This window comes from Eptesicus fuscus, chromosome 20 (genome assembly GCF_027574615.1).
Source record: "Eptesicus fuscus isolate TK198812 chromosome 20, DD_ASM_mEF_20220401, whole genome shotgun sequence".
In the NCBI taxonomy this organism is placed as follows: domain Eukaryota; kingdom Metazoa; phylum Chordata; class Mammalia; order Chiroptera; family Vespertilionidae; genus Eptesicus; species Eptesicus fuscus.
Window position 1 is genome coordinate 449,173 of NC_072492.1, and position 26,606 is coordinate 475,778.

Genomic DNA, 26,606 nt, shown 5'->3' on the forward strand with positions numbered 1-26,606 from the left:
ATCTCTTCCCAGCCGCCGGCTCCGTCCACCGGCAGCCGCGGGCCTGCAGCAGCCGGTGTGGATCGTGGGCTGTAAGCGTAAAATATTAGTTTTCCCGTTTTTGTGTCTGAAGATTGTGAAACATTTTTTAATAAATTACAATGTTTCTCACAAGCTGAAATGATAGACTGGCTGCACTGCATGAAAGTTTGTTACTTAATTTCATTCGTTTTCATTTTTCCAGACGGGCTTAGAACCAGTGGGAGAACTGCGGCTGGCACCGCCGTCCGGACGGCGCTGGGGAGCCGCGAGCTCCCGGCGGGACGGTGCCGCCTGCTTCCGCCCGGCAGGCCGTGGCCGCGCCCACCCCGGAGGCGGCGCGGGGGTCTGGGACCCCTTCGACACGGAGCCCTCCGAGCGCCCGGCGGACGGGGTGCGGAGTCCGGGGTGAGGGGCCGCGCTGTGGGCCGGGGCCGGGCCTGCGGACAGGCTCGTCGCTCCGCCTCTTTGCGGCAAAGCTCGGCCGGGACGAGCCGGTTCCGGGCCCCCAGCGCCGCCCCTCCTCCCCATTCGCGGCGGGAGACCGGAAGCGGGAGGCGGTCCCGAGCCAGACGGACGACGCTGACAACCAACCGCCGCCGCCGCTGGTGACGAAGGCCAGCGGACGACCAATGGCGTGAGCGCGGGGCGGTGCCTCTAGGCTCCCACCCCTCCCGCCGCGCGGTCCGGGGAGCGGGGCTGGGCCTGGCGGCTGGACCTGCGCTGGTGGCGCCGCGGCCTCGCGCCAGCACCGCGCCGCGCAGCACCATCTTTGCCCACGGCCCACGGCCCGCCCTTCGTCCGCGCCCGTCCCGCCGCCGGCCGGGCCGCCGAGCAGCCCCGCGCCGCGCTGGCGTCGTCCTCGTCCCCTTCGCCGCCCGCCGCGCGCGGCCGGGCCTTGCCCCCTATGGTGTCCCGGCCCGAGCCCGAGAGCGAGGCCATGGACGCGGAGCTTGTGGTGGCGCCGCCGGGCTGCACGCACCTGAGCAGCTTCAAGGTGGACAACTGGAAGCAGAACCTGCGCGCCATCTACCAGTGCTTCGTGTGGGGCGGCACGGCCGAGGCCCGCAGGCGCAAGGTGAGCCGCCCGCGGCAGCCGGGGAGCCGCGGGCTCGCGGGCGGGGTATGGCCTCCGGGACCCTCGGGTTGCGCGCGCCGCGGTCCTGGCCGCGCTCGCGTCCCTCCCCTCTCCCCTCCCCCATCGCCCCTTCCGCTTCTCCCCTCCCCCATCGCCCCTCCCCTCCCCCTTCGCCTTCCCCCCCCCCCCCCCCCCCCCCCGGGCCGCCCCCTTCCCCGGTCTCCCTCCGCCTCCGGCTCGGGGTATGGGGTGCGGGCGGACTGGGCCTCGGGAGAGAGTCCGACTTTGGGGCGGACGAGGGCGGGTCTGGGAGGGCGTTTTCCCTTCCCGGTTGGCCGCCTAGTGCGAGGAGGCCGGTCTCCTACGTTCCGGAGCGGGCCTCCCAGGAACCCTCCGGGCCGGGAGGATTCGGGTTCGGGTGGGTGCACTGAGAAAGAGGAAGACACAATCGAATGGGCGGACAAAGACTGCCCAGGCCGCTCCTCTGGAGGGGGGTCAGGGGTCGCTGGGCGCGGACGCCGCGTCGGCCTGGGGTGGGCCCGGTTGGGGCCGCTGTGCGGGGCTAAGACACTCCCTACGCCGCGGCTGCCTCTCCGAGGCCCGAGGGGCCGCTGGTTTTTACCGTCTCGGTCCGGGCGCTGTTGGAGGTGGGGGTGAGACTGCAGTCCTTTTAGGACCGTTTCTAGGAAACCGTGTCCTGATCAGCACTTGCAGCGATGGAGGGAGGAGCGGACTGGACAGACAGGTGAGGCTGGTGGGGAGGTGGGACTTGGGGTGCCTTCTTCGACAGGAGGCTTCAGCCAGAAATGAATCACCTCCAGTAGACAGTGAGGAACTAATGTTTAGTGTTGTGTTATTTTCAGGTACACATCTCATCTGAGGGATTAGGCTTAATCATTTGGAAACCAGAAAATACCGATATTTTTAATCTGAATAAGCCTTGGATTTTACAGTGAAATGCGGTTGTTTGAGGTTGGGAGTTAGGCATTTACCACCTTCAGTGGCATTTATTTATTTATTTGTTTTTTAAATGCAAAAATAGGTGTATTTGTGCACACACCATGAAGGAGATCAGACTTTTGTCAAGTAGAGAAGATGAGATTCTTAAGGAGCTGGTTGGGGACCTACCACAGTGGGAAGACGCTCTGTGGCCTTCAGATGTTGGGTCTGTTTACCTAACACTTCCGCAGGCTTTTCCAATGCCTCTTCCTCCCCCCTGGGCCTGACTTCCTAATTCCTTACCTTGGCCCAGCTGGCCTTGCAGGTGGTCTGTGCTACTCTTCTGTCCATCCAGGTCTTTCCCATGAAGCATCAGACATCATGTTCATTGTTGGCAGAAGCCATGGTCTTCAGGTCTAGCAGGAGCTTGGTTAACTGGTTCTCCACCTCCAGGGCCGACTCCAGAGCTTGTCTGCCCGTTCCCCAGTCATCTATCTCAGACCCCTTAATTAAACCAGGAAGGCAGGTTTTACTCTCACGTCCTCTTAGCTTAGGAATCTCTTTCTATGTCCTCCACCTCAGCTTGGTGGTCAAAGAAGGTGGCAAAAGGAAGTTGTACTGAGTCTTCAATGGAATTACAGGCCATCTACCTACTATATATATCTTCCTATCTAATAATAGACAAATATGCAAATTGACCATACCTCCGACACACCCACAAGCCACGCCCACAAGCCACGCCCACCATCCAATCAGAGCGAGTATGCAAATTAACCCAAACCAAGATGGCTACAGCCACAGAGAGCAAGGTTTCCTAGGTAACAGAGGAAGCCAAGCTTTCCGCCTGCCCTTGCCAGGCCTAAGCCTCCACTCAAGCTACAAAGTTTCAATTATAGAAGGTAAACAAATTCAAACAAATGGCAGCAGAATGGAGCTTGAGAGAGCAGGCCAGGGTTGCCGCCGGCAACAGGGGAAGCAAAGCTTTCCACACACCCTGGCCGGGCCCACCCGCTTAAGGCAACAAAGTTTCAGTTATAACCCCAACAGAAATGGCTGCGGGCCTCGGAGGGAACAGCAGGCTTGGCTCCGCTCCAGGCTACAAAGTTTCAATTGTAGAAGGAAAATAAATTCCAGATACCAGGGCCTCCGCTTGGGTTGCCAGGGGGCGTGGCCAGCCTGCAAACCACCACAGGCCCTCGCTCAGGCCGCCCCACACCCCAAGGGAACCCCCACCTGATCCGGGATGCCCTTCAGGGCAAACCAGCTGGCCCCCACCCCTGTACCAGGCCTCTATCCTATCTAATAAAAGAGTAGTATGCAGATTGATCATCACTGCAACACACAATATAACTGCCCCCATGTGGTCAAAGATCCTGCCCCCATGTGGACACAAGATGGCCACCACAAGATGGCCAGCAGGAGAGGGCAGTTGGGAGGCACCCGGCCTGCAAGGGAGGGCAGTTGAGAGGGACCAAGCCTGCAAAGGAGGGCAGTTGGTGGTGATCAACCCTGCAGGAGAGGGCAGTTAGGGGTGACCAGGCTGGCAGAGGAGGGAAGTTGGGGGCAAACAGGCTGGCAGGGGAGTGGTTAGGGGGTGATCAGGCTGGCAGGCAGAAGCGGTTAGGGGCAATCAGGAAGGCAGGCAGGCAAGCAGTTGGGAGCCAGCAGTCCTGGATTGTGAGAGGGATGTCCGACTGCCCGTTTAGGGATCCGACTGCCCACCGGGATCGGGCCTAAATGGGCAGTCGGACATCCCTCGAGGGGTCCCATATTGGAGAGGATACAGGCTGGGCTGAGGGACAACCCCCCTCCGTGCACGAATTTCGTGCATCGGGCCTCTAGTACATAATAAAAAGGTAATATGCAAATTGCATCACTCCGCTACGCCCACGATTGGGCCGGCTGGAGGTGCAGGGGGGGGGGGGGTGGGACTCAGGGTGGCCGATTGGCTGGCGGTAGGAGCGGGGGTCAGGGACTCGCGAGCCCCTGCCCCCCCCCCTTCTCCTGCCGGCCTAAACAGCCCGCGCTGCGGAAGGACCCATGGACCCATGCGGCCGGTGGAAGACGCTGGTGGCGGAACTCGGGGTGGCCGATTGCGTGGCTGCCGGCACCAGTTTTCCGCCAGCAGAAGTTTTCCTCTGGCCACCAGCGGGTGGCCAGAGGAAAACTTCTGCTGGCGGAAAACTGGTGCCGGCAGCCAGGTGAAGGAAAAGTCTATTGCACGAAACTTCGTGCAACGGGCTTCTAGTATATATAAAAAAGCCCAGCAACCAAACAGAACGACTGGTTGATCAGTCGCTATGACTCATACTGACCACCGGGGGGCAGACGCTCAGTGCAGGTGCTGCCCCCTGTAGTCAGTGCACTCCCACAGCGGGAGCGCCACTTGGCTGACTGGGATGAGCAGCGCTCCACAGCGGGCAATCCCTGCAGGCCACACGCCCCACCGGTGCACAAATCCGTGCGCCAGGCCTCTAGTAGCTAAATAAGCATCCCTGATGTGCAGCTCATAAGAAGTGGCATGTTTTTTAAGGGGAAACTTAACAGATCCACTGACTTGTAGGGAATGTTAACCTTAATTTTCCTTTTATCAGTAATGGTATTGGGGAGCATTACCTTTTAGGATGAACTAAAATCAGAGATGATATATTTACATTAGGATGGAAGTGAAATTCTTGCTAATGGGATTGTGTGCCCTTGGGGAAAAAATCGACTGGCTGAAACCAGTTCTCTTAAAATGATAATTTTGTTTACTGCTCTATATTCTTGGCCAACATTTATGTGATGGGTGATTCATCTCCACAGTGGATTAAGTAGGTGGTCCCCTCTCTTTTACTCTCTCCACACACTTTTTCCCTTCTCTCCCCCTGCTTTACCCCCTTAATTTTTAACAAAGTTGGGAGTCAAGTTTAATTCATCCTTACCTAAAAAAAAGGAATTGTTTGCTATATATGCTTTACATTAGTTCCTTTGTGTCACTTTTTTTTCTATATACAGAATATGGCTTGGGTTAGTTTCATGTGTTCTTTTTGTTTGTTTAATTTTTAAAAAATGTATTTTATTGATGTTTTTACAGAGAGGAAGGGAGAGGGAGAGAGAGTTAGAAATATTGATGAGAGAGAAACATCAATCAGCCGCCTCCTACACACCCCCCACTGGGGATGTGCCCACAACCAAGGCACATGCCCTTGACCGGAATTGAACCTGGGACCCTTTAGTCCGCAGGCCGACGCTCTATCCACTGAGCCAAACCGGTCAGGGCTGTTTAATTTTTTTTTTTAAATATATATTTTTATTGATTTCAGAGAGGAAGAGAGAGAGAAACATCAATGATGAGAAGGAATCATTGATTGGCTGCCTCCTGCACCTTGGACCGGGCCCGCAACCCAGGCATGTGCCCCCAACCGGAATCGAACCTGGGACCCTTTGGTCTGCAGGCCAACTCTCTATCCACTGAGCCAAACTGACCAGGGCTGTTTAATTTTTTAAAATTCTCACCCGAGGATGTCTTTTATTGATTTGTATTTATATATTTATTCTTTGTTAATCCTCACCTGACAATATTTTTTCTATTGATTTTTAGAGAGAGAGACAGAGAGAGAAACATGGATGTGAGAGAGAAACATCAATTGGTTGCCTCCTGTATGCACCCCGACCAGGGATGGAATCCACAACCTAGGTATGTGCCCTGACCCAGAATGGAACCTGTAACATTTTGGTGTATGGGAGGATTCTGCAATCAACTGAGCCACCTGGCCAGGGCTGGATTAGTGTGTTTTTTTGTTTTTGTTTTTTTTAATTGCTTAGTTTGAAGAAACAACTCCAGGTACAGACAGACAAGAGGTGGTGATAAATATTTTCAAAATTCAGATTTGTCAGTATTGCAGTAGCTTTTAGTAGTATACCAACCATGAACTGTAGTGTCCCTCATCTGTTCTCTGTATTTTAGGGGGATCATTTTCTTGCATCTGTTTGGGTCCTGGGAAACTGCGTTTCTAGCACTTTCTAGTGGTCCTGTGAGGAAGAGTTGGTTTCAGAGAGTTTAACCTTGATGAGTAGCAGTGTTACAGTTTGACATTTTGCATAGAATTCACAGCATATCTATAAGCTTAGTACATTTTTGCTTTTAATGGTATGATTTCCTATTAAAATGCCAATATATGTTATAATCTTTGTAAATAAATAAAGGTTCTTTGTGAGTCTGACCCTCAGCTACAATGTAACTACAGCAATGAACCCCTGGATAAGCAGGAGTTGAAACTTTGCTTATCTAAGTACAGGTGGATTATGGGCTTTTGCATCCACACTTTGGTTCTTCTTTTGACAGGTGGAGAGTGAGAAGAACATGGTCAGATTTGGCAACTTTCTTCCCGCTTTAAAAGGCTTGAATTGCACTATGGAATGTGAAATTTTCCATGCTTTAGACCAGGAGTCCTCAAACTACGGCCCGCGGGCCACATGCGGCCCGCCAAGGACATTTATCCGGCCCGCCGGGTGTTTTTGCCGCCGCTGCCTGTCCTGCTTAGCAGCCAACATAGCAGTGTGCATAGGATTTGTTCATAGTTTTTTTTTTAAACTATAGTCCGGCCCTCCAACGGTCTGAGCGACAGTGAACTGGCCCCTTTTAAAAGGTGTGAGGACCCCTGATCTAGCCTCAGTGCTATCACAGAGGCCTGTCTGCGTTCTGGCATGTGTTAAATAGCACAAGTGTCTTGCCACGTAAGGTTTTGTGACACCAGCAGTAAAAACATAAGGGATTTGCAGTCGTGTGGCTTGTATGACTTAACCTAGTCTGCATTATATTTTGAACATTTAAAAAAAATAATTATTCCTATCTTTGAACCATTCTGTGGCTAAAATTTTACAGCAACCTGTCCTCAAAACAGCCCTTTTGTAGCTACAGTAAATACTTTTACCAAATACACCGTAAGTGAAGAAGAGTTGTAATTTTGGGCCATTATTGAGTCTGGATTAATTTGGGCTGGAATCTGGAGGTTGGGAAATTGCTTTTGAAGGGTTCGAAGGCATAGAGTTTGGTGCCTAAAGCAACTCTTTGTTGTTGTTGTTAATCCTCACCCAAGGATATTTTTCCATTGATTTTTAGGGTGAGTGGTAGAGGGAGGGAAAGACAGAGAGAAACATCGATGTGAGAGATCTGACTGCTGCACTGCAGGTGCTGTGGCGACCCAGCATTGATGCCGAGGGGCTGGAGATCAGGCCCGGAGAGAGGCCCAGAAAGAGTAGCAGGGTCTGATCCGCAGCCCCCGTGGAAGCAATTCATAAGCCCTTGCCTCGCTTTCTCTCCGGGCCTCCATGGGGGCTGCTGATCAGCTCAGGTCTCTGATCAGGCCTGGAGATAGGCCCAAAGATGCTGACTGGCATAGAAACCGACCAGTCAGAACCAAATCTGGGTGAACTGCAAGGAGCCAGTGGCTGCCTAGAAGGCAGTGCTTTTGATACCTAGTGGCATAGAAACCGACCAATCAGAACCCAATCTGGGTGAACTGTGAGGAGCCTATGGCTGGCTAGGAGGTGAAACTTTTGATGCTGATTGGCATAGAAACCAACCAGTTAGAACCTTATCTGGGTGAACTGCAAATGCAGAACCTAAGGTGGGGGTTGAGGAGGGGTTTTAAGGGCAACAGCTATTTGGTGTAAGGTGTAAGAAAGCGGTTCAAGTTTTTAACGACCGGTTTGGCAGTATAGTGCATGTGGCTGGCTATCAGTCCAGATATAGGTATTATGTGTTTTTGTCTGCCAAGAGCATCTCCTCCTGATAAAAAAGCCCCCCCCCACACACACACTTAAGCAATCCTATCCTATCTAATCTATCTATACTACTAAAAGGGTAATATGCTAATTAGACCGGGTCGACTGGCCATCTTCCGGACGTACGACTTCCTTCTGGACAAAGCCATGGTGGTGGGGGCTGAGGCAGAGGCCATTAGGGGCGATCAGGCCGGCAGGGGAGGTCAGTTGGGGGTAAGATCAGGCCAGCAGGGGAGGGCAGTTAAGGGTGATAAGGCAGACAGAGGCAGTTAGGGGCAATCAGGCAGGCAGGCAGGAGGGTGGTTAGGAGCCAGCGGTCCCAGATTGTGAGAGGGACATCCCCCAAGGGGTCCCCGATTGGAGAGGGTGCAGGCTGGGCTGAGGGAACCCCGCCTCGTGCACAAATTTTGTGCACTGGGCCACTGGTATATATATAAAAGGCTAAGTTGACTCGCGTATGCGTGATACATACAGAGATCTCGCTGGTGCCAATCACACACATGTGTTTCGATCTGTCATTGTCGATTGTGAATTTAAAAAATATATATATATATTTTATTGATTTTTTTTACAGAGAGGAAGGAGGAGAGAGAGAGAGTTAGAAACATCGATGAGAGAGAAACAGATCAGCTGCCTCCTGCACGCCCACGCCCCCTACTGGGGATGTGCCCGCAACCAAGTTATGTGCCCTTGACTGGAATCGAACCTGGGACCTTTCAGTCCTCAGGCTGACGCTCCATCCACTGAGCCAAACCGGTTTTGGCTCGATTGTGAATTTGGTTGACACTTCTATTATAGAGAAAGGGCTAATAGTGATATTAAAATATTTCTTCTAATTAATTTCCTTTCAATGTTCACTACTGGTGTGCCCCGCTCCACAGGGACACAGCTCCTGGGTGCTGGGCCTTCCAGCCTGCACCCTCTCCAGCTGAGAGAATCATTGATTCGCTGCCTCCTGCCCGCCCCCCTACTGGGGATTGAGCCTGCAACCCGGGCATGTGCCCTTGACCAGATTCGAACCTGGGACCTTACAGTCCATAGGCCGACGCTCTATCCACGGAACCAAACCAGCTAGGGCAGAATATGTTCCGTTTTTAAAGTAAACTCATTTTCTTTTCAAACTTCATTGCTTTGAGGCCTGTAGACTAGGAGATTCAATGCTGTGACCCACAGGGGTTTGAGGGCAGGGACCCTTCCGCACTGCAGAGGCTGTGGTAGATGCATGACACTATGCATCTGTCAAATCCCACTGGGGAGAAACCAAGATGGAGGCATAGGTAAAAACCTAAACTGCAGCCTCGCACAACAATTTCAAAAATACAACTAAAAGACAAAATAGACATTATCCAGAACCACAGGAAAGCTGGCTGACTGGAAATTCTACAACTAGAAGGAAAGAGAAAACCACAAGGAAAATCAGAGGAGCTGTAAAAGCCTGAGGTGCGGAGAGGACAGAGCCGGAGAGGACGGGGCGGCTGAGTGCCTGGCTGGCTTTCTCTAGCGGGAAGGAGATAAAAGCTCCAGACTGCGCTGAACCCTAGTTCCGACTGCACTGAACCCCAGTTCCAGGCGAGACCCTGGGGGCCCAGGCTCATACGGGGGGAATCTGGGCTGTAAGGCGGAAACTCAGGGGAGCGGCGAAAGGTAGAGGTCCGAAGGCGCGCACGTGAATTTGCGCAGAGGACAGACTGTTGAGTGTGCCGCTGAATTGCCTTAGCGGGAAGGAGACAAAAGTTCCGGACTGTGCTGAGCCCCAGTTCCGACTGCACTGAACCCCAGTTCCAGGAGAGAATCTGGGAATTCAGATTCATTGGGGGAGAGACTAGACTGTCTGGCAGCAGGCGAAACTCGAGGGCGCTTTTCTCTCAGAGGTGCTTGCAGGGAGTACTGAGGGACACTGAGACCCAGGAACCTCATAGAGCGGGGCTGACGGTAGGCCAAGGCTGTCGGCTCCACCCTGAAACTCCGGCCCATCAAAGCTGAGCACAGAGGCTTTTGCAATTTTGCAAGTCTAGTCGAATTAGGCTGTCTCCCGGCATAGACAGAATCGATTCTCACAGCCAATTGGCCTGGAGGTCAACTCCTCCCACTGATCACCAACAACAATCAAGACTTAACTACCACAAGGCTGTACACACAGTCCACAAAGGGGTGCACCAAGAGTGTCCACCTCAGATAACTGGGGAGGCCGACCCACTGGGCCATATAGGACACCTAGCACACAAAGCTACCCTACCAACTCAGGGAAGCAGCAAAAATGAGGAGACAAAGAAACAGATCACAAACAAAAGAAATGGAGGAAAACAAACGACTGGAGATAGAGTTCAAAACCACGGTTATAAGGTTTTTCAAGAATTTCCTAGAAAAGGCCGATAAATTTAGCGAGACCCTCGAGGATAGGAGAGAGACCCTCGAGGATATGGAAAAGGACCATCTAGAAATTAAACATACACTGACTGAAATAAAAAATATTATACAGACACCCAACAGCAAACTAGAGGAATGCAAGAATCAAGTCAAAGATTTGAAATACAAAGAAGCAAAAAACACTCAACTGGAAAAGCAAAAAGAATCCCAAAATTTGAAGATAGTGTAAGAAGCCTCTGGGACAACTTCAAGCATACCACCATCAGAATTATGGGGGTGCCAGAAGAAGAGAGAGAGCAAGATACTGAAAACCTATTTGAAGAAATAATGACAGAAAACTTCCCCCACCTGGTGAAAGAAATAGACTTACAAGTCCAGGAAGCGCACAGAACCCCAAACAAAAGGAATCCAAAGAGGACCACACCAAGACACATCATAATTAAAATGCCAAGAGCAAAAGACAAAGAGAGAATATTAAAAGCAGCAAGAGAAAAACAGTTAGTTACCTACAAGGGAGCACCCGTACAACTGAAACTATGCAGGCCAGACAGGAGTTGCAAGAATATTCAAAGTGATGAATAGCAACCTACAACCAAGAAGAGTACTCTACCCAGCCAAGCTGACATTCAGAATGGAAGGGCAGATAAAGAGCTTCACAGAGAAGAAAAAGCTAAAGGAGTTCATCATTACCAAACCAGTATTATATGAAATGCTGAAAGGTATTCTTTAAGAAGAGGAAGAAGAAAAAGGTAAAGATAAAAATTATGACAACAAATACATATCTATCAACAAGTGAATCTAAAAATGAATTAAAAATCTTATGAACAGAATAAACTGGTGGTGAATATAATAGAATCAGGGGCACAGAAAGGGAGTGAACTGACAATTCTTGGGGGAAAGGGGTGTGGGGGTGCAGGAAGAGACTGGACAAAAATCGTACACCTATGGATGAGGACAGTGGGGGGGATGTAAGGGAAGAGGGTGGGATGGGAACCAGGTGGAGGGGAGCTATGGGGGAAAAAAGAGGAACAACTGTAATAATCTGAACAATAAAGATTTATTAAATTAAAAAAAAACAACAACTCCACTGCGCCTCGGGCCGGCCCTGGGTGGCTTGGGTGCTGAGGGGACTGGGGGATCAGGAGGAAGGCGTGCGGAGTGGCCAGGCCTGCACAGGTAGACCGGGCCTTGCCGTGCACCTGCTGCCCTGGTAAGGCTGAGGGGACTGGGCGCTTCCATCTTTGAGAGCGGGGCAGTCAATTAGCATATTCCCTCCTTATTGGCTGTGGGCGCCAACATCTTTGAGGGCGGGGTAGTCAATTAGCATATTCCCTCCTTATTGGCTGTGGGCGCCAACATCTTTGAGGGCGGGGCAGTCTATTAGCATATTCCCTCCTTATTGGCTGTGGGCGCCGCCATCTTTGAGGGCGGGACCGTCCATTAGCATATTCCCTCCTTATTGGCTGTGGGCGCCACCATCTTTGTGACAGCATGAGGGTCAATTAGCATATTCCCTCTTTATTGGATAGGATGTTTACCAGTTTCTTATAAAGGACACAGGTGAACAGCCGGGTGAGGTGCAGAGGGTGAGAGCTGGAAGGCCCAGCACTCAGTATCTGTGTCCCTGTGGAGCGGGGCACACCACCCTGCTGGTTGCATTCACCACCCAGAAGCGAGTAAAACCAAAGTACCCACTTCTCACTATATCGCAGTGTCACAGTCACGTTGTCACTTTATAGAAGAAGGTGTTGGACGAGAGAAGTCCTAAGACTCATCTTAGCTCTGAGATGCAAGAGTCATAGTCTGGCTTTCTGAGGTTGGGAAATTTATTTGAGGAGATTGTCTAATTTTGGCCAACTTTTTTGTTTCTTAATGTCTCAGTTTGTCCCTGTAGATGATGGAATGTTTATACCTGTCTCTTTGCTTATATCAAAACTCAGGATGGTAGAAAAGTATTTTGAGCCCTTGAAAAATTCATTGAAGAATGCACAGGAATTAAACGTGTCTTCCTGTAGATGTCAGGCTTTTCCAGACCAGCAGTAGTTGGAAGTTGGGGGGCAATCTGTGAAATGTCCATCAGCTCTTAAGAGACTGTCTCATGTTTCCACTTCTTTACACTGGACTCAGAATTCACTGTACAACTGCGTTATCACCCTGATGTGAGCCACACGTGTTTGACTTCAAGGGCCTGTCACACACAAAGCCTTGTTATGTTTCAGGATTTCCTTGCAGGTTACGAAATCTACTTGAATTAATTTATAGGAATAGGGATTTAATACAGAAATCATTGCAAAGGCTCCAGAAGCAATAGATTCTAGGTTATGTTTCAAGGAATGTCCGCCAGCCTCCAGACTTCTTCTGCCCACAGCCTCCACAACAGGAAGCTAAGAGATCAGTGATACGGGACCATATGGACCCCTTGCCTGCAAGCTGCAGGAGCACGTCCCACCCTTCCTTACCAACTACGTAGAGCAGCAGGGTCTGATGCAAGGGTGTTTGGGGAATTAGTTTCTTACCTTCTCAGTGTTATAGAAAGGAGTTAGAATAAAAATAGCTAACCCGAGCCCTGTGTTAGTTTCCTGTGGCTGTTGTAGCAAATGACCACAAACTTGGTTTAGAACAAGTTCTGAGGGCCCGTTGCTGGCCACTTCCACTCCTGGAGCCTGGTCCTCACTGCATTCTCTGCCTTCGCACAAGGCCTTCCCTGGGGTGTCTAGTCTCCCTTCCTCTATAAGGACACCTGTGATCCACCCAGATGATCAAGTACAGTCTCATCTCAAGATTCTTAACTTAAGTACATATACAAAAATACACTTTCCAAGACCCTTAATTACATATGCAAAAAAGAAGCATTAACTTAATTCCATATGCAAAAAAGTAGCATTCACAGGTTCTGGAGATTAGGATGTGGGGGCTACTGTCTGCCCACTACAAACCCTAACGTGTGCAAACAGTATTCCCAGTACTTTACAACATCAGCTCATTTAATTCTCATAGTAGCTGTAGGAGATAGAAACAGACATTTTTTTTAATCCTCACCTGAGGGTATGCTTATGATTTCAAGAGCTCGATAGCCACATTTGGTTAGTGGCTACTGTAATGGACAGTGGTGATAGAGAAATAATGCAGAAGACAACGGTGACACTTTATGAATACATAAAGGAAGATTTATTTCCTATATTTAGTGCTTATTGCCTATTGGTTGGTTACTTGATTAATGTTAGAGAAGCAGTCTCTTAGCTGTTTGATCCATCAGCTCAGCAAGCTCTGTACTGGTTAGTGCTAAACCCACCCTCAGCTGACATCCTGCCTGCCCACACACAGCTCCCCAGAGGAGGAAATTAGGTGTTTAGTGAGTCCTTTTCTCCTCCTCTCTCTTAAGGATAGCAGTACTTTTCTGCTTTGCTTTAATTCTCTTCATGTGAATTGCAGTCATACCCTTTATAAGAAATACTAGAGGCCCAGTGCATGAAAACTCATGCACTAGAGGGGGGTCCCTCAGCCCCGCCTGCCCCCTCTCACAGTCCGGGAGCCCTCAGGGGCGGGAGGCGACCCGGTGATCAGGGGAAGGCGACGCCCCATCGCACCTCTGCTGCGGCCACTGCCGGCAGTGCAAGCCTCGGCCAGCCCTGGTTACCTGTGCCTTGGGCGGCCCTTGGGTGGCTGGGGGGCTGAGAGGACTGGGGGACTCCGGAGGCAGGCGCGTGGCAAGGCTGAGGGGACTGGGCGCCGCCATCTTTTGGCTGTGGGTGTGGCCATCTTTGAGGGCATGACAGTTAATTAGCCTATTCCCCCCTTATTGGCTGTGGGTGCTGCCATCTTGGCGATGGCGTGAGGGTCAATTAGCATATTCCTTCTTTATCAGATAGGATTCCATAGAATTTTGAGCTCTCTGCTCAAATTCCACCTCTTGTATACAAACTTTTATTATTTCCTCCAATCCTCTTTAATTAGATGTGGTTGTTCTTTTAATTTTCATAGCATTTCATTGATCTCTCTTAGTATACCCAGGTATATTACACCTCTGTGTGTTATTTTGTACTAGAGGCCAAGCGCGAGAAATCGCGCGGCCCTGCCCACCTGCCTGCTGCCCTTCCTTGACAACCTAACTTTTCCACCCAGAGCTTGAGCACACCTGGCCCCACCCCTGACCCCTCCGACCTTCTCTGGCCACTTCAAGCCCCACCCTCAGTCCCACAAGTTGCCTTGGGCTGGTCCCGCCTCCTCCGGGTGCCTCCCCACTTCCACCCTGTCTCCAGAGCAACTCGGCGGCTCTGCCCCATCATGGCGCCGGAGGAGAGCGTGGGAGCCTCGCGCCTGCTGCAGAGTTTCGAGTGCTGCTTCTTGGCGTATGCGCTGCACTCCTTCCCCTGGTGGGTGGGTGGCGGAGCGCTCTGAGTGCGAGTGGTGAGTGGCGAAGGACTGGTGAGGGGGGCGCTATAGGTTCTTACCCTGGCCCTCTCTGCCACAGGATGGTCCCGCCTCCTCCAGGCACCTCCCGGCTTCTGCCCCATCTCCGGTGCAGCGCGACAGCTCCGCCCCGCTACACACGAAGCCTTCTGCTGAACGGTTGTTATGGTGTGAGGGCGTCACGACCATTAGCATATTAACTCTTTGTTATATAGGACTAGGGGTCCCTCAGCCCAGCCTGCCCCCTCTCACATACTGGGAGCCCTCGGGGGATGTCCTACTGATGGCTTAGGCCCGCGCCCCACAGGGAGCGTACCTAAGCCGCAGTCTGGCCTCCCTTTGTGGGAGGCAACCGGGCTGGTCAGGGGAAGGCCAGCCCCATCACCCTGCTGCTGCAGCCACTGCCAGTCACCGCAGCCACCAAGGTGTTTTCATCAACACGGACTCCAGTCCCTTCACCATGAAAAAATGACAACTTTCTTTAGGCATTTTCAAGATGTGTCTTTCATAGGATATGACATTTCTTTATTTTTCTTTTTATCCTCACCTGAGGATATGTTTCCATTGATTTTTTTCCCCTTCCCTCAGATCGCAGGCTCGGCCCCTTCCCAAGCCTAAAGCCTGAGCATGGATGTAAAGGAGCATCTGTGCTGTGGTCCTAAGGTGCTCACAGCTCTCTCTGACCGGTGCTTCGGCTCAGGGTTTTCTCACTTTATGGAGTGGACCTCCACACACTGCACACCCCCCGCGACTCCTCTCCACTGATTCTGCCGCTTCTGGAGGCCACACAAGTTATTAACACCCCTGTGCATCTCTCTCACGACAGTTTTCCACGGTTCCTGTTTTATGGAAAGAAAGATTGCAGACTGGTGCCCAGGCCTGCACGCCACATGTGTGAGTGCTCAGCCTGTCCCCTCTGGGCTGGGCCCTTGCTTGGTCTTGTGTGTGCAGAGGGAAGCTTAGAAGGGACAGTCTCCGGCTACGTGGGCGAGTGGGCTCCTAGGATCAGGCAGGTCCTGGTCCATGCTCTAGCTGTGTCCTTTCCTGGCTTTATTGTCACAGCATATACACTAATTTCTTCAATGTCAGAGGGGTTTCAAGCCTTCCTCATGGGGTGGTTGTGCGGATTGAATGAGAATTAACAGTCCAGTGTTTAGCGAGCATTCAGCAAGTAGCAGGTAATGTTGGTGTTGCCTGCTGTTATTTTCAGAGGCCCTTTCAGTATTTGTTTTAAAATATATTTTCATTGATTTCAGAGAGAGTGGGAGATGGGGAGAGAGATAGAAACATCAACGATGAGAATCACTGATCGGCTGCCTCCTGCACGCCCCACACTGGGGATCAAGCCCACAACCTGGGCATGTGCCTTGACTGGGAATCCAACTGGTGACCTCCTGGATCATAGGTTGGCGTTCAACCACTGAGCCATGTAGGCCAGGCAGAGGCCCTTTCAATTTTAACCTTCCCTTCCCCATACCCAGTTTATGCCTTCCTTCATCTCCCCCTCCCTCCCAGTTAAGATAGAACTGAATTTGGTATACACTGTGTGCGGCATCATCTGAGCAGTTGGTTATTCAGTCTAACAATCTCATGGGACTGGGACTTTGACTATATAATAAAGTCCAGGACCGTAAGCGGAACGACCGGAACGACCACTTGACCATTCGCCATGAGGTGCATTGACCACCTCTCAGTCCCTCTCCCTTGCCCCGCAGGCTCTGATCACAGCATGGTGAATGGGGAACCACTGTGAATGGGGGGGTGGCGGGGCGGGACTGGGGACTGTTGAGTGGTGGCGGGCGGCGGGTGGTGAGCAGCGGTGAGCGTCCTAGGGCGGCGAGCATCGCGGGGCCGCGGTGGAGAGCATAGTGGAGCGTGGAGCGTCATGGGCGGTGAGCCTCGCAGGGTGTCGCGAGGCGGCGGAAAGCAGCGCGGGGCATCGTGGGGCATCGTGGGGGCGTCATGGTGTGTCCCAGGGTGGCGGACATGGCCCTGACCGCAGACTAGGCCTAGGGACCCTACTCGTGCACGATTTTGTGCACTGGGCTTCTAGTATTTAAAGTAAGTGTGATTGCCATATTGTGGTAGAAAACTGACCTTGGTTGGTGTGGGTGTATGAGAATTATTGTCCACTGGGCTCATGATTGCTGTGACTGACGTTTTATGTTTCTGTGGTCTAATTCTTGGCAAAAAACTGTTCCTTTTTCCTGTTTTTGTATATTGCTCTGGATCATGTCCCTCTCTGTCTGTTTTTTGCTTCTAAATTTGCTGTGGTTGGGGGTTATCAAATTTAAAGTACTACCCAGATTCAGGGCAGATAGGCCGTGAGTTGCTAGCCTGCTGTGGGGTTAGGAGCTGGGGCTGAGGCCGGGCCTGGGCCTGGCGGGCCTGGCGGGGACAGAATGCAGACTTTGCTTCTAAAACCAAATGTGCACATCCAAGGAGCTCACAGGTTTTGGTGAATTGTGGACTGTGTTCTTACATGGAACTAGTGTTGAGCTAAATGAAGGAAGTGCCTTTGGGGGCCTGGGGGCCATTGAAACGATTCACAGAGTGATCTGTTAGCAAAATGACACCGAGGAAAGCCCCTGCTTCCCCTCCTGCTCACACCGTGTCCCTGTGGATGGACTCCCTTGCTCGCATATTTCTCTGAGGACCAGTGCTGGTTTTCATTCTCTTCTCTGTGTTCCAGGCCAAGTCCTGCGTCTGCCACGTCTGTGGTGTCCACCTGAGCAGGCTGCACTCCTGCCTCCACTGTGTCTTCTTTGGCTGTTTCACAAAGAAGCACATTCACGAACACGCGAAGTCAAAACGGCACAACCTGGGTAAGGCGCCCTCTGCTACGGTGTTGGGAAGAGTTACTGCCCTCTCTGCTCTCTGGATTTAGATTTGCAGTTCCACACTCCTAAATGTCCATTTCTTTAGTCTAACCTAGTTTGTGGCCTCCTTGTGAAACTTCACAGGGAAATGAAAGATTTACCCAGCTTGCCTGTGGCATTTAAGTTGGTGGTGTAATCTTTTTTTTTTTTTTTTAAATATTTTTTATTGATTTCAGAGAGGAAGGGGGAGGGAGAGCGAGATAGAAACATCAATGATGAGAGAGAATCATCTATCGGCTGCCTCCTGCACACCCCACACTGGGGATCAAGCCCACAACCTGGGCATGTGCCCTGACTGGGAATCGAACTGTGACCTCCTGGTTCATAGGTCGACGTTCTACCGCTGAGATATGATGGCCGGCGGTGATGTAATTTTAAATGATAAGTTATGATGACTTACCCCTTATATCCTGCTAACTTTCTTTGAAAAGTGCCTTTTTTTTTTAATGGATTATTAGAGCCTCAACTTGCCCTCTGAAAAACATGGTTAGGATTTAGGATAGGCAAATGTTCACCAAGAAAGATCTTAAATGCAGTATTAGGTTACTGATGTTAGCATGGAGTTGTGTACATAGGCGATTTTTTTGCTTTCAGTAATGAATTTTATTGTTCTGAGTAATACACGTTCATGAACATGCTGACAGCACTGTGTGGCATCAGGATAGGGCTCCCTTTCGTACTTACAGATGGAAACTCACATGTCTGGAACTTCACGTAAAGCAAGGTTCTGCTCGTGGTTTTATTTTCTTAGGGTGGTTGTTAAACATTTGTCTCCTTCAGAATAGTGTTTTCTGTTAAACTTGTGCGATTGTCAGGGTATCCTTATGAAAATCCCTTTCCAAAGGTATAAGCCAACGAATGTACCACAAAGTGCTTCATGTCGTCCTAACTGAAAATGCTATTTCACAGATTACAAAGTCACTGTGTCTCTTAAAGCTCCTGTAAGCAGTGTACGTAGAGAAGATAAAGTTGAGACTGACATGGCGCATGTCTGATTTTTCCTCAAAGTTTTTTTTCAGGAAGCAAAGTGATGTTAAAACAACACTGATCTCTATCTTATATGATGTGTTCATGAGCCAGTTGTTTTATTATGGACACAGGGAAGCTGTAATCTCAATATTATGCTGTTTTCAGTAGATAAAATTACTGAAATTTTGTTGTTGTTAATCCTCACCCGAGGATATTTTTCCTTTTTTTTTTTTTAATGTATTTTTATTGCTTTCAGAGAGGAAGGGAGAGGGGTGGGTGCAGAGAGAGAGAGAGAGAGAGAGACATCAATGCTGATAGAAAATCATTGATTGGCGGCCTCCTGCAAACCCCGACTAGGGATCTAGCCCACAACCCAGGCGTGTGCCCTTGTTCGGAATCGAACCTGGGACCCTTCAGTCAGGAGGCTGATGCTCTGTTCACTGAGCCAAACCAGCTAGGGCTCCATTGATTTTTAGGGAGAGTGGAAGAGAGAGGGAAAGACAGAGAGTAACACTGATGTGAGAGAAACATCAACTGGTTGCCTCCTGCAGGAGCTCTGACCAGGGCCCGGGCTGGGGAGAAGCCTGCAACCCAGGTACGTGCCCCTGACCGGAATCAAACCCGGGACCCTTTGGTCCACAGGGCAGCGCTCTGTCCACTGAGCCACACCACCTAGGGCAGTAGCTACAATTATGATGGAAACAGAGAACCCGAAGTAAACCTGAGTCTAAATGGTCAGTTAAGACCTGGCCAGGTGGCTCCATTGGAACGTCCTCCCCTGCACCAAAAAGGTTGTGGGTTTGATTCCCAGTCAAGGTGTGTGGGAGGCAACTGATCAGTGTTTCTGTCACATCCATTTTTTTTTCTTTCTCTCCCTTCCTCTCTTAAATTAACAAAAACATATCCACGGGTGAGGATTTTAAAATATTTTTTAAAAAGGTCAATCTATGACAAAGGATGCAAGAACATACAATGGGGTGGGTAAAGGTAGTAGTCTATTCAGTAAAGGCTTTGGGAAAATTGGACAGATACTTGCAAAAAAATGAAACTAAACCACCTTGTTACACCATATCCTATGTAATAAAAGTCTAATATGCAAATCGATCAAATGGCAGAACAACCGGTGGAATGACCGGTGTTATGATGCACACTGACCAGCAGGGGCCAGATGCTCAATGCAGGAGCTGCCCCCAGCCTGCAGGCCCCAGACCAGCCAAGGCAGGTGCCAGCGGGGGCAGAGAGGGGATCCGATCGCCTCACCAGTTGCCCCGCAGAGGGAGGCGGCAGGGTTATCAAGGGGCAGGGCCGACTGGTGAGCGTGCTGGCCCCGCCCCCAGTTTCCCTGCTGATTGCCTCCCGTAGCAGCAGGGGGTGGGGCCAGCAAGTGGGCAGCGCCAGGCCAGCCAAGGCAGGTGCCAGCAGGGCCCCCCCCCCCCCCCGATTGCTCTGCCAGTCTAAATATCCTAGAATAAACTTTTGGGCAGCAAAGTCTCAGACATCTCTCATAGCAATGTGTTTTTGAATACATCTAGGGCTAAGGAAAAATAAACAAATGGTGTACCTCAAAATAAAAGCTTCTGCACAACAACAGAAACCATCAACAAATGAACAGGGTGCCCACTGTGTGGGAGAACATATTTGACAACGATGCATCTGATAAAGGGTTAATATCCAAAATATGTAAGGAACTCATACAACTTAACAAAAGGATGACAATCCAATTAAAAAATGGGCAAAGGACCTAAATAGACACTTCTCCAAAGTAGACATGCAGATGGCCAAAGGACATAAAAAAATTCTCAAAGTTACTGATCATCAGAGAGATGCAAATTAAGACGACAATGAGGTATCACCTCACACCTGTCAGAATGGCTACCAACAACAAATCAACAAATGACAAGTGCTAGCGAGGATGGGGAGAAAAGGGAACCCTCATGCACTGCTGGTGGGAATGCAGACTGGTGCAGCCTTTATGAGAAACAATATGGAGTTCCCTCAAAAAATTAAATATTGAATTGCCATTTGACCCAGTGATCCCACTTCTAGGAATCGTATATAATAAAGAGCTAATATGCTAATTAGATGGAACAGTAGAATGACCGTCCAGACAACATGCCATACGAAGCTGGGGGAGCGAGGGCTGGCCGAAGCTGCGAGGGGCTGCGAGGGGCTGCAAGGGCCGACAGAGGCTGTGAGGGGCTGTGAGGGGCTGCGAGGGCCAAGCCCCTTGCACGAATTTCGTGTATTGGACTTCTAGGAATATATCCTAAGAAACCTGAAGCACCAATCAGAAAGAAAGTGTGCACCCCTATGTTCATAGCAGCACAATTTACAATAGCTGAGATCTGGAAACAGCCCAAATGCCCATCAGCAGATGAGTGGATAAAAAGGCTGTGGTACATTTACACCATGGAATACTATGCAGCAGTAAAAAAGAAGAATCTCTTACCCTTTGAGATAGCATGGAGGAACCTGGAGAGTATTATACTAGTGAAATAAGTCAGTCAGAAAATATTTGTATCACATGACCTCACTTAATGTGGAATCTAATAAACAAAATAAACTGATGAACAAAATAGATGCAGAGACAAGGAAGAATGGAATCGGAGTGCGGAATCTTGGAGGGCAGGGGGCGGGGACAGTGAGTGGGTGTGAGATAGTTAATCAAAGACCATGTATGCGCATCCAAATATATAAAAAGCCAGGGGCCGTCACGACCTAAACAACTAGAGGGACGACCAAACGGCAGGCTGCCTGGGGCAACCAGGTCGGCAGGGGTGTTAGTGAAGGACGACCAAACAACTGAACAGCAAGCAGGCTGCCTGGGGCGACCAGGCTGACGGGGGAGAGGGGGCAGTTGAGGGCAACCAGGCTGGCAGGGGGTGGGCAGTACGGGGCAACCAGGCTGGCGGGGGGGAGGGGCAATTAGGGGCAAACAGGCTGGCGAAGGGGCAGCTGGGGGCGATCAGGCAGGCAGGCAGATGAGCAGTTAGGAGCCAGCAGTCCCGAATTGTGAGAGGGATGTCTGACTGCCGGTTTAGTCCCTGGATAATTTGCATATTCCTATATTATATTACACTAGAGGCCTGGTGCACGAAATTCGTGCACGGAGGGGGGGTTGTCCCTCAGCCCAGCCTGTACACTCTCCAATCTGGGACCCCTCAAGGGATGTCCGACTGGGATCGGGCCTAAACGGGCAGTCGGACATCCCTCTCATAATCCAGGACTGCTGGCTCCCAACTGCTTGCCTGCCTGCCTGCCTTCCTGATTGCCCCTAACCGCTTCTGCCTGCCAGCCTGATCATCCCCTAACCACTCTGCTGCCAGCCTGTTTGCCCCCAACTTCCCTCCTCTGCCGGCCTGGTCACCCCTAACTGCCCTCTCCTGCAGGGTTGATCACCTCCAACTGCCCTCCTTTGCAGGCCTGGTCCCTCTCAACTGCCCTCCCTTGCAGGCCGGGTGCCTCCCAACTGCCCTCTCCTGCTGGCCATCTTGTGGTGGCCATCTTGTGTCCACATGGGGGCAGGATCTTTGACCACATGGGGGCAGCGATATTGTGTGTTGCAGTGATGATCAATCTGCATAGTACTCTTTTATTAGATAGGATAGAGGCCTGGTACAGGGGTGGGGGCCAGCTGGTTTGCCCTGAAGGGCGTCCCGGATCAGGTGGGGTTTCCCTTGGGGTGTGGGGCGGCCTGAGAGAGGGGCCTGTGGTGGTTTGCAGGCGGGCCACGCCCCCTGGCAACGCAAGGCAAGCGGAGGCCCTGGTATCTGGAATTTATTTTCCTTCTACAATTGAAACTTTGTAGCCTGGAGCGGAGCCAAGCCTGGGGCTCCCTCCGAGCGGCCGGCAGCCATTTGTGTTGGGGTTATAATTGAAACTTTGTTGCCTTAAGCAGGTGGGCCCGGCCAGGGTGTGCGGAAAGCTTTGCTTCCCCTGTTGCCGGCGGCAATCCTGGCCTGCTCTCTCAAGCTCCATTCTGCCGTCATTTGTTTGAATTTGTTTACCTTCTATAATTGAAACTTTGTAGCTTGAGTGGAGGCTTAGGCCTGCAACGGCTGGCAGAAAGCTTGGCTTCCTCTGTTACCTAGGAAACCTTGCTCTCTGTGGCTGTAGCCATCTTGGTTTGGGTTAATTTGCATACTTGCTCTGATTGGATGGTGGGCGTGGCTTGTGGTTGTGTCGGAGGTATGGTCAATTTGCATATTTGTCTATTATTAGATAGGATTCCCTGAGGGGTCCCAAATTGGAGAGGGTGCAGGCTGGGCTGAGGGTACCCCCCGCCCCCATGCACGAATTTTGTGCCCCATGCCTCTAGTATCCTATATAATAAAAGCCTAATATGCAAATTGACCCACTGGCAGAACAACCAGCTGCTATGATGCACTGACCACCAGGGGGCAGACACTCAACACAGGAGCTGCCCCCAGCCTGTAGGCCCCAGCCCGGCCAAGGTGGGTGCCAGCGGGGGTCCCCTGAGCACCCCACTGGTCTCCCCGCAGAGGGAGGTGACTGGTGATGGTGGCAGGGGCCGGGGCTGGTGAGTAGGTGGTGCCAGGCCAGCCAAGGTGGATGCCAGTGGGAACCCCCAATCACCCTGTTGGTCACCCCGCAGATTGGCCCTGATGGCCGGCCAGTCCTAGATCACGTGATCTGTGCCTCACTCTTGATTGGAAGAGTGTAGGCCCACAGTCTCGCACGTTTTGCCAAATTAAAGGAAGGGGTTGACCTTTCGTGTTCCAAATGGCTGCCCACAGGGGAGCTGCTTGTCATGCGAGGCTGCCTAAGCTCCTTTGACAGAAAAGATCATTTATTTATTCTCACAGCTCCCCCTTTTTTATTTAACTCTTTTCAAACTTGGCTAACTTCATTGATTTTCATGCTCTGCAGTGTCTAAAAGATTATTTTCCTATTTGGTCAATGCGGTTTCCATTATCCTTTGGATATGATCACTCATACATGGATGATACAACATCCCATCACAGTAAGTCCTAATCAGAGCGGTGAATATGGATACCATCATTCCCTTCCTCTTTCCAACCCATTGCTAAATCGGAGAAAGGATTCTCAGTTTCAGGATTTTCTGCTCATTCTCTAGCTAGAGTTGTTAATCCCTGTAGGGCCTTAGTGATGGTTCTGTCTGGCTGTGTTGTCAGGGACAAATGTACAACATACACAATCCTATCCAAGGCCAGCCTATTCTCCCAAGCCATCCTGCTGGTGGCATCTAGTTGTTCAGCTGTACCTTTAACTGCATCTTGAGTATAGTTAACAAGGCTTTTGCTGGTTATCTATAATAACTAATAACTATTAATATGCTAATTAGACTGGATGACTTTCCAGATGAGACCAGGGCTGCGAGGGAAGCCCGGTCCCGGGTGCCAGAGGGAAAGGCCGGTCCTGGCAGCCAGGGGAAGGAAGGCTTACTTTTGCATGAATTTCGTGCATTGGGCCTCTACTAGTAAATATAATTAACCTATCACATTTTACAGTGAACCACCAAACAATACTCATTTTCCATAGCAGGCAAACTGAGATGAATAATTTTTACCATTTGACCCAGCCAACTCCAAACCTCATTTCTCTGCCATCTTGAATGATTTGTTCTCGACCAAGTTGTTCACAGATAAAATGTCTCCAGTTGTTGAACCAAACTAATGTTTTCGGCCTGACCATTCTTTCAAGCTGAGAACGTGGCGTGACAAAAAGCGTCTCTCAGGCAACAGAATGCTTTTGTTTTCGGAGATCAACCATGAGCACAATTTAAATCGTGAGGAGGCCATCAAGACGCTGATGTTCCTAAGGGTGTGAAAGAGACCAGGACCAAGGCCCCTGAGGGGTAGGAGTGCGGCTGTTGACGTGGGTAAAGGAAAAGCAGCTGAAAAGCGTTAGCCCGGGACAGCCTTGTAGAGACAGTGATGCATAAACAAGCAAGGATGCCGCATCTGACGAGGGACAGCCGGCGAGTGCTGAGAGTGACTTGCTGGGGCCAGTAGGGTGGTTCCATACACTTAAAAGCAGTGTTTATAGGTTAGACTGTACGTTAACATTGAACTGTCTATAAGTAAGGCTAAAATGGAATCATTTGGGGGTCAGGAATAGATTAATCTCATTTACATTAGATAAAATTGAATTACATTAGATAAAAAATGAACAGATGAAAATGAGTTACGTTAGATAAAAGATGAATTAGAGTACATAAAAGATAATTCGATTTTTGATCAAATAGCTTCTCTAACGGCCTCCGGAGCGAATTAAGTTTGAGAACTGAGGTTCCACCATCATTCCTTTGTATGGCTGAAGCAGATCCCTTTGTACGCCTGTTGTGGAGATATACCACAGCTTGTTTATTTGTCCATTGATAGACGTTTGGATTGGTTCTTATAAACAACTAGAGGCCGGTGCATGAAATTCGTGCATGGGGGTGTGTGTCCCTCAGCCCAGCCCGCACCCTCTCCAATCTGGGACCCCTTGAGTGCAGTCGGACATCCCTCTCACAATCCAGGACTGCTGGCTCCCAACCCCTCGCCTGCCTGCCTGACTGATTGCCCCTAACTGCTTCTGCCTGCCTAATCACTCCCCTGCCAGCCTGATCAACACCTAACTGCTCCCCTGCTAGCCTGATTGCCCCTAACTGCCCTGGTCACCCCTAACTGCCGGCCTGGTCACCCCTAACTGCCCTCCCATGCCGGCCTGGTCAACCCTAACTGTCCTCCCCTGCAGGCCTGGTCACCCCCAACTGCCCTCCCCTGCTGGCCTGATCACCCCCAGCTGCCCTCCCCTGCAGGCCTGGTCATCACTAACTGCCCTTCCCTATAGGCCTGGTCACCCCCAACTGTCCTCCCCTGCAGGCCTGGTCCCCCCCAACTGCCCTCCACTGCAGGCCAGGTTGCCCCTAACTGCCCTCCCCTGCCAGCCCAGTCACCCCCAACTGCCCTCCCCTGCTGGCCTGATCGCCCACAACTGCCCTCCCCTGCTGGCCATCTTGTGGTGGCCATATTGTGTGTTGGAGTGATGGTTAATTTGCATATTGCCTCTTTATTATATAGGATGTCATGATAACCAATTGTGTATAAGCTGTGTGCACGTATGTCTTCCTCTCTGGGATGTGCCTGCAAGTGAAAGGGTGTATTCAGGTTAGTCAGTCCCGTCATATTCATGATCTGCAGATAGTCTTCCATCCTGTAGGTTGTCTCTCCCCTTTCTTAGTAATATCTTTGATGCACAGAGTTTAATTTGGATGAAGTCGGGTTTATCTTTTTCTCTTTGGTGCTCGTCCTTGTAAAGACTTGCTCCTGCGTCTTCTCAGGACGCAGGTCCAGTCTGAGTTGGTGTTTGTGGTGTCGGGTGAGGGTCCCGCCTCACTCTGGCCTGTGGAGACCTCGTTGTCCCCGCACCGCTTGCTGAGAAGACTGTCCTTCCCACTGCGACCCCGTCCATGTGGGTTTACGCGGTGATGCACTGTGTGTGGAAAGCGCCTCAGAGAAGGACTCCCCTGGAGCTTGTGAACACACCCTGAGCACTGGCACTCCTCTCCCTGGCTGGGAGTTTTGTGATTGGCTGTCTGCTTGGCGTATTTTTCATGGAATGCCTTTGCTTTTCTGAAAATGTTTATTCTCCTTGTTTAGCTTGTCCCATGGGTATCCCCACGCCAGGACTGTGCCGTTAGCCTGTGGTGACAAGGGCGCTGGCTGAGTGCTCAGACTTCCAGGGAGAGCGTCGGAGTCTGGTCAGGGAGGCGGTTCCTGTCCTGCTGGGTGTGTTGTAAGGGCCTGTTTCAGAGGACCTGGCAGGCCTGCCCGTGCTGCTGAGCTGAGTTGTGATCGCGGGAGACCGACTGGGAGGAGCTGCGATTCACTAGGTTTGGCTGCGCCCCGGGACGTGCCACCGGTGTACATGCGGCCGGCGTACATGCGCTGATCAGTTAGCATACAGGACTGGGAGGTGTCCGTGCTGTCGCTGCCCCGTAATACCAAACGGGGACAGGCTAGGCGGGGGTGCAGGTGGGGAGTAATTTGTCAAAGAACCATGACTACCAGGCGCAGCTCTGAATTACCCGTTACTCTAAGTTTGTGCTGTTTCCTCCATGCTATTGCCTCTCAATCTCTGATAATGCTGTTGACTCCAAGCCAAAATAATTCCTTTAAGTGGTTGAATTGAGATTCATTCAGTTCAAT

At 50.9% G+C, this 26,606-nt stretch overlaps 1 protein-coding gene across 1 annotated transcript in view; it reads left to right on the forward strand.

Moving 5' to 3' along the window:
* Window positions 1–703: 703 nt before the first annotated feature.
* The window catches only part of USP22 (ubiquitin specific peptidase 22), a 58,688-nt gene continuing 32,785 nt past the window's right edge, over window positions 704–26,606 (forward strand). The window contains exons 1-2 of the mRNA XM_054708952.1: window positions 704–1,096; window positions 17,274–17,406. Coding sequence (XP_054564927.1) covers window positions 926–1,096; window positions 17,274–17,406 — 304 coding nt within the window. The 5' untranslated portion in view covers window positions 704–925. The remainder of the gene's footprint in view (window positions 1,097–17,273; window positions 17,407–26,606) is intronic.